Source organism: Xenopus laevis, chromosome 1L (assembly GCF_017654675.1).
Source record: "Xenopus laevis strain J_2021 chromosome 1L, Xenopus_laevis_v10.1, whole genome shotgun sequence".
NCBI lineage: Eukaryota > Metazoa > Chordata > Amphibia > Anura > Pipidae > Xenopus > Xenopus laevis.
Window position 1 is genome coordinate 159,001,646 of NC_054371.1, and position 8,959 is coordinate 159,010,604.

General features: G+C 38.8%; 1 protein-coding gene across 1 annotated transcript; it reads right to left on the minus strand.

Moving 5' to 3' along the window:
* Positions 1 to 978: 978 nt before the first annotated feature.
* Positions 979 to 8,885, minus strand: mmab.L (metabolism of cobalamin associated B L homeolog). Its single transcript, NM_001096295.1, is given in 9 exon segments — positions 979 to 1,279; positions 2,093 to 2,152; positions 2,658 to 2,722; positions 4,171 to 4,268; positions 4,643 to 4,715; positions 5,926 to 5,983; positions 6,801 to 6,894; positions 6,991 to 7,052; positions 8,712 to 8,885. Coding segments are annotated over 9 exon segments (684 nt in total). The 5' UTR covers positions 8,801 to 8,885; the 3' UTR covers positions 979 to 1,194.
* Between the last annotated feature and the right edge of the window lie 74 nt (positions 8,886 to 8,959).

Sequence of the window (8,959 nt, forward strand, 5' to 3'; positions counted from 1 at the left end):
CGTGAGGCAAGTGTGGCCTTGGAGAATCAATAGCTTATCTGAAAGCAGTTCCATCATTAAGTGCTAGCTCTTTTTCTGAAAGCACATGATCAGGCACAGTGATTTGAGATGACTGCCTACACACCAATATTACAACTAAACAAGTGAAAACAAAATACATGTTAGCTCAGGAATAAAATTTTATATGGTAGAGTGAATTATATGCAGTGTAATTTAGAAATAAAAAGTACACCATAAAAATCAGATTCCCATTAAGATAGCTTAAATCCAAAGCTCCACACAATTGCTTATAGTTGGAGGCATATGTACAGTGAGGGGATTACAACAGTCAGACTGACTAAAGTTGGAGACTTTGTACACAGACCTCTGGATATTACCATATCAGACTATACAATGTGACTGTGCTGGACCTCCATTACAAGCAGGACAAGATTGCATGCATTCCTGGTTTTCGCAAGCCTTACTCTGCCTGGGTTTTTGGCTCCTTTGTGACTTTGCATGGGTCTCTTGTACTTTGACTGCTTGTGGAACTGGCTATTGTACCTTTGCCTTTCATTTTTTTGATAGTGAATGGGCCTCCAGCTATCAAGTGCGGTACCAAATCACTTTGAATTGCCGACACCTGAAGGCCAATGTACAGTCAAAGTCTGGAGGCCCATACCTCCTATGCATTTGTTGGTCCATTATAAAGGTAGGTGGTCATACAGCAGAAGCCACAGACAGGTCAGGGTTAATTGGGCTCCCAGCCCCAGTTTATCATCTTACAGGTGCAAATGCCAGATACAAGGGCAAGAAACACTTAAAATCACTGGGGCAGCAAAAGCTAACCTCATGCAGTGAACTGAACTAGATCAACATGAACTTCTGAGAGGTATATTAAGGCCTAGTAAAATATACGGTACTACAGTATGTTTCGGCCCCAGATGCCCAATGTCAAACAAGCTTCTACTTTTCTGTGACAAATTCACTTAAACAAGATAAAATGATTGCTTCTTTATTTGCTGTCACATTGTCACACGCACATTGAATTCTCTTGTGGAGAATAAGTTATGCAGGTCTTGGATGTGGGAGTCCAAATCAGTACCAATCTCGCTGTCCATACGGCAAACTCAGACAGACTTTTAGCTGCCAGATGGAATATTGAAATACAATGCTATTTGCACCTGAAGATGTTACACAACAGGTATGGAAGCTTCAGGGTGTTCGTGTATAGACTGTCTCTTTCCTGCCTTCTGCTTGTGCGGCATATCTCGCTAATGTGAACAGACAATCGCTTAGCCTGAAACAGGGATAAATAGATTACAAATGATATAGCATTTCTTAGATATTATATGCAAGTACTGTCCAACATTAGGCAAGCAGACAGTATTCAACCCCTCAAGGGTATGATTATCTAACCCAATATTGCCACTTAAAAGGACAAGTATCAAAACTTTTCAAAGTGTATCGACCCACTATCTACTGTGTCTCTTACCACAAGACAATCTCATGTTATTACAATGCTTGTCCTCCCTGTGTGTGCTGTTCTATACTGTAAAATTGTGTAGCGCTACATAGGCTCCACAGACACTTTCTGGGAATTTTTTTTGTATGGCTCTGTCCCATTACTCTGTGTATCTAATCTAATATGTGGAAAGAATTTTTTCTTTTTTACCCATGAGCCACATTCAAATGTAAAAAAAATTTGGAGAGCAACACAAGCATGCAAAAAGTTCCTGGGGGTTGTGACTATTAATAGCCCCTACGTTTACTGGCTGCCTACAGGAGGCTCTGTTTGGCAGTACAACTGTTTTTTGTATGCAACCAAAACTTGCCACAAACCAGGAATTCAAAAATAAACTTCTGCTTTGAGGCCACTGGGAGCAACATCCAAGGGGTTGGTGAGCAACACAATGCTCAGGAGCCATTGGTTGGGGATCGCTGCTCTAAAATAAGTACCTGAATGTAATTTGCATCTCAGAGCATACATCAAAAAGGGTAGTTCTATCTCATTACTAGGCACACTGCGGCAGTTTTTGGGGGATTCATATCCAGTATATGAAAGCTAAAGACTATTACTAGTTTACTTTTTATTTGGATGTAACCCTTTTACCTGTTTAAGTATTTTCCAACATTTTCATCTGCCTCTCCCGTCTGTATGATTTTAAATACTCTGCAAAACAAGAGTCAAATAATAAACATGCATATATCCAACTCTGGAATAGCCCAGACTGAAATTCAAAATAGGCACTGCCATTTCAAGATCAGAGGCCCAGCCAGCCCCCACCATCCTACAAATAGCGACTGTATATAGAATTTTACAGCAGCTCCTCCCTCCTTTCACAGGGCATCATGATCAATGCTATATGCATATAGTTTCAACACTATTGTCAGCAATTAAGAATAATCCTGTGTTAATGGTTTAGGAACAGATGAGCCACAAGAAATAGTAGAAGGTTACACTGCTCTGTCTCTTTCAGTCTGCATAACGGATGACCGTGCATAACCCATGATTTTTTTTTTTTACCAAAATCTTTTACTTTTGCAATAGAGAAATTCACAATGGAATTTGCCCTTGCTTAAATTGGCTGATGACCATCACCCATGAGAACATCCATAACCATGGCACGAACAGGAATCGATGCTTTGATATATACACATATACTGTAAATCCTTACTTCCTTTCTGCTCTGCGACACACTGCTCGGGCAACATGAAGGGCAGCGCTGGTTTTACCTCCAGACTGGAAAAAAAAAATCAGAATCCAAAAAAATTATTAAATGGGTTAAATTGGGGGCATTTAACAACAGGTACAGTGTAAGTATACTGGCATTTCAAAGAAAAATCAGTGGGATACAAGAGAATCTTAACGGGATTCTGTCCCAGGAAAATGTTTTTTTCCCCAAAACCCATCAGTTAATAGTGCTGCTTCAGCAGAATTTGGCACTGAAATTTGAATCTACATACACTGAATCTAAAATAGCAAACTATTTTTTTTGTCAATTTTGAAACCCGACATGGGGCTTGTGTTCTGATAAACTTCAGTCACTCTTTACTGCAAGTTGGAATGATGCCACCCGCCTCTTTTTTCCCCAGCAGCCTATCACCAGAACAAGGAGTAGGTAACAAGATAACCGGTCCCTGACACAAGATAACAGCTCTCTGATAGATTTGAGAATAGCAAAAATCCAAGTCCCACTGCTACTCCTCCAGTTACATTGAGTAGGAGAAACAATAGCCTGTCAGAAAGCAGTTCAAAAGTGCAGCACTGGCTCTTTCTGAAAGCACATGACCAGGCAAAATGACCTGAGATGGCTGCCTTACACACCAATATTACAACTAAAAAAATATACAATTGTTGGGTCAGGAATAACATTGTATGTGGCAGAATGAATTATTTGCAGTATCAGTGTAATTTAAAAATAAAAACTACACCATAACTTTTAAACTCTTTAAAGAAAATGTAGGCCACATGCAACCAGATAAAATCTCACACTCATCAGTCATGATATACAATCATAGATCGGTTTGACATGCAGCGTATACCACAACACATCCAAGGATGAACAAGCAGTTCAATAAAAAAAAAAAAAAAAGTGTTGTGTGTTACAAAACCAACACTATTTGTATATCTTCTACTTTAGGACCCAAACTGAACAGGACAGGGGTTTAAAGCCTTTTTCTCAGGGGACATGGATTAAGTTCAGAATTAATTATGCATCTCATTTTAATTTTAGTGTAGTAAAACTGTATCTTAGAAACAGTGAGACCAAAGCAGGCCATAGACACAAAGATATTGTTGTAGAAAACAAAGTTTTGTATGAATTTCGATGTGTGGAGTGTTTTTTGTACAATGGCAATCGTTTGTTCAGTCGATCGGACAGGTTAAAAGATTTTTATCAGCTACTATCAGTGGGTGACTGTCACTACTATTTGTGGGACATAACTTTTGTTCAATTGCTTCCTGTCAAATAATGGCCAGAACATAGTCTGATTTATTTTTCCTACTTATTTTAATAGTAATAATGGTTAATGGTTAGACTGAAACTAACATTTGTTGCACAAAAAATAAAATCTGCACATCTATGGCCAGCTTAAGACTGATTGAGATCAACTAGAATGACATTTTCAACAAAGCATTAAATGGAAACATGAATACAGTTTTGAAGTTTTGTAGCATGCTATACGTACAGGCAAAATAAAGTTAGTAAGTGGAGGTAGTTGAGAGGAGTATTTATCAATCCATTCCTCCAGCTCCCGAACAGGTTCTGCACTGAATGATGTTCTCACTGTTGGGAAAGAGAGAAAAAAAACCCTAGACATCGCATCTTGGTGTGGACTTTACACGTGCCTTCATGTGTTGATTGGGGACAAATTTTTAATGTAAAAACATTTAATCACTGCATTACTCTGCATCTCTGAATAAAACAAATGTTTGAAAAGCTAGTCTGCATTGTAATGTATGTGTGTGTGTGTGTGTGTGTGTATGTGTATATATATATATATATATCTATAGATATATATATATCTATATAGATATATCTATATAGATATATCTAGATATATATATCTATCTAGATATATATATCTATATAGATATATAGATATAGATATATATATATATATATATATATATATCGTTTCACTATAATGAGGCGGATACCTTTGTGGCTTTCTCTAGCAGAAGACAGTGGAGTTGCAATGTTTGATCCAACATCCTGCAGCATACACTGGATCTGTTGCAAACAATATAAAACCTGAATTAAAGACGTAGTACAGGTATGAGAACTCTTAAGCAGACATCTCTGAATTATAGGAATAATATTAAATGACTCAATTTTAAGCAAATAGTGATTTTTTTTTAAATTATTATCCTTTTTCACTGTAATATACAACAGAAACTTGTACTTGGGCTGAATAAATCCATATTGGTGGCAAAACCGTTCCATTGGTTTTATTAAAGTGTATGGTGACTCAAAGTACAAAAACCCTTAACTGGAAAACCCCAAACATTCTGGATAATTGATCCAATACCTGTATGATACCTCAGCTGACTCAAACATTAGGTCTATTGCTGGGATATTGCCTCATTAAAAAGGTACTGAGGCTGAAGGATAGTATATTGGAACATGTTCCAGTATCTGACAGTAGGCTCTAATGTGGGAACCTTTTTGCAACAGAAAGAATCCATAAATCCACAGCATTGCATATGGCTAGAGGCCATTAAGTTTTAGTAGGAATAGGATGATTCAGCTCTGTATCCGTTATTGGGGGTGGGGTGTTGTGAAAGCTACAACTCCACACAAAACTAAGCCCAATTCAGTTAATAATAAAATGAATGGTATTGTACCAGAATAACAGGGCTGGTATGCCTTTGAATTTCTACCTACAACATTTTGTGCTTGGTAATTAATTATACAGCGCATAATTCATTATTGCATAAGGGTATTGTCTGAAGCCAGGCACTTAATCAACATTCTACTACATTAAACTGCCTTAATGTGAACCACATAATTATTTACAGACTGTTACCAATCTCTGATTTTGGAGTCCTAAATGGCTTCCAGTGCAATTGTACGAGCTTCTTAGCCAAAAAATAATTGTTGAAGCAATAATAACCTCTCATCACTATTGAGAGCAAGATTCTCTGACCAACAAACTAAAAGTTGGGGTAGCTAGATGATGAAAGTTTCATAGGTGGTTTTATTATTTGTAAATGGTTGTACACTGTGAAAGAAGGGTTTGTTTGTCTGCTCATCCTCTGTAACGGTAGATATTGATGTTTCTTTAGCTAAGATGGTGTTTATCCTTAATTTGGCTGAGAATACTGAAAACTGAATGGTAACTGAAAATGCACATTATCACTGATCCTGCAATTTAGATCTCAGAAATTACATTACATCAACAGTTTTAAAAGTCAACATTTCTGTGATTTAAAGCAATTACCTTTTCAAGTTCAGACACAAATACGTGATTGGCCTCTAGACTGAATTCTCTTGCAAGCCTATAAAAAGAGAAAGTGATCAGGTATTTTGACAATTGATTGTCCTTTAGGTTCATTCTCCTGAGGTTACAAGTGGAAGCACAGAATTTGTGTGATTTTATGTGCAGATATACAGTACCTATATAATTAAAACCTGCAATAGCATCTACTATATTCAATACAAGAGTTAGGTAAGATTCACATAATCACACAATTCCTGCCTGTCCAATGATGTGCCCCTTACCTAGTTGGAATTGCAAACCGGATATTTTACCAGGTATCAATTAGGGATGCACGAATTCAGGATTTGGTTCAGGATTCAGATAAATCAGAACCTTTTTCAGCAGGGTTCGGCTGAATCAAAGAGCCTGGCTGAACTGAATCCAAACCCTACAAAATGCAAAATATTTGTTGTTCACATTGCATGTGCTCCGTCATTTATTCTGCCTGTGATGAGGATTTGTTTTAGGATTCTGGTGAATCCAGTTGAGCACATTTTGGTCAAGCAGGCCATCAGGAGGCTTTTATACACAGGCCAATAAGCTGCTGACTCAGTATGGAGGGGCCGAGGCAGCCGCTTATATCAGCCCATCTATGGCTTTACTGGTAGGCTGGTCACAAGCTCCTTCTCATATCAGTTAGGTCTCATATTGTGTCCACAGGCATGTGATGTCACTGGAGTAATGGCTTTTCTCATAGCTGTAGTTTTCTCAGCCAGTATAGACAATAACCACAAGTCCATGTTCAAATACATACTCCCCCATGTTAAGCATAACTGGTAAACTTTAGGTTATAGTAGCCTTTATAATAGTGTGTTTTTTATACAGAATATAATTACCCTATAGCTGAGCTTAGTTCATCTGTATCTCCCAGTGCTTTAAACAGCAGATCATCTTTGGGCCTCCTCTCTCCAGTGTATGTACTGGAGAAACCTGAAATAGAATTGAAGAGGTTACTGCACTGCCTGACTCAATGTTTCAGAATTAGGGGCAGATGCCACTACATCCATGTTAAACCACTTCACAAACCTTTGTCTCCTGTTTTTGTATAGATCTTTGGAACCTTTGTCGTCTTTGGTCCATCTTGGATGCTTAAAAAAAAAAAAGAAGAAAAAAAGATTACTGAATTCTTTGGATTTAATGCCCCATAACACTTATGTTGTTTTATTTTAAATATATTCAATGTTGCACAAGTGTTTTTTTATCATCTTTAATATGCCAGGTAAAGGAAGTCTGTGTAACAAGCTTGAAGGCCAAGAAACCCCAATAAGTTTAACTTGAGCTTTGATTCAGAGAAGTCGTTTAATTCACCAGCCAAATCAGGAGGAAATATAGCACACATAGGAAAGCTGGTATTTTTTTCTGGAAAAGGTGGCCATGCTATAGACAAGTTATGTAAACAGACCTCTTTGTTTATTAATTCAATGAATTGGCTATGCATTTTCCCACAGGAAAGGTCACAGATCATGTGCCAAAAGCTTTGCAGGCATACCCTCACCAACAGCTGCTTGCTGAGACCTGTGAACTTTAGTCTTACAGGACACCTATGCCTTCAAGACGGTACCAGGGGTGCAGCCAGACCCCACACTCAATGGGGATACAAAAATATTTTTGTAAGACACTGCCCTTAGCAAGTGCTCTTGCCTCCACACTGGGTGGTTGTTTCCAGTACAAGTGTCCTTATTGGGGCACATAAGACAAATGGAAATCCAATACCTTTGTGAGGCAGAAAAACAAGGTGATCCCAACTTTATAACATGGTGCTCAAGAAACTTCACACAAGATCAAAAGATTTGGGACCACACGTCCCTTCCTCAGTGATAATAAAGTAATAATGTTGGAATCGCCACATTTTTCTGTATGACAAAGCTATTGGCTCTCCATTTGTTTGACGAGTACATTGCTGGTGTGTGGCTAGGCCAGTGCTGATACCTACATCCCCATATTTTGAATTTGTTTTTTTTCATGTTGGGGCACACGCATGTGCATAATGAAGGAGTGCCCTGGCTCGCTCAGGATGGGCATGCTGGAGACATAGGAGGGTAAACACATTCATTGACAGATCTTACATCAGACAAATGTCAGACAGATTTGGGTGACTCACTCATTAGATACATGTGTGTATGTGTGTGTTCCCTTCCAGGACATGTGCCTGAATGCTTACTACAAGCATTTCTTCAAAAATACTATTGTTTCCCCTACCAGATGTGTGTGGGCTCTGCAAGGCTTCACTGTGTTCCACACACTCCGCTAGGGGAAGCAAATTTCAAGTGATAGGTGCCCTTTAAGCCATACAAGATCAGTAGCGCAAATAATAGAGTATATCCCCCAAAATGTATTATAAGGCACTTAATTTGCCCAGGAGTAGTAACCTATGGCAACCAATAAAATGTTTGCTTTTAAACAGGTGACCAGTAAATGATACCAGTTAATTGGTTGCTATGGGTTACTGTTCCTGGGCAAACGTAGTGCTTTATTACATAACGTCCTATTTCTTCAATAAAATAGATCAGCTGCAATTAAAAAGAAACCCCCTGTGATTTCCATGTGGCTAATTTTTAATACCCTCCCCGCGAACCTATTCTATACAGCTCCAAGTCCTGTGTGTCATAGGCCTTAATACACATACAGTCACTGGAATTTACCACCAGTTTTTATAAGAAAAAGCTCTTTATAACGTCGGAGGACTGTATAACAGTGTGGGTACAGTTGTCCACTAGGCGGCGGACCCCGTGACTCTCTGTACTCACCGTCCCTCCGTACACTTTTCACTATGCAGTCGCCTCCCAGCAGAAACTGCTCGCAAAGCTCTTTGTACCAAAAGCCGGCAACAGGCCATAGTCAGTATTTCCTCCTCCTGCTCTCGCCACTCTGCATCACAACCTGAGATTGGTTTGCTGAGCCAAGTTAGGCCCCGCCCACGGTGCTTATTGTCTTGTTTTACAGTGGAATGAGGGCTCCTACTTCCAGCTGATTGGCGAATAGGTGTAGGCGGAAC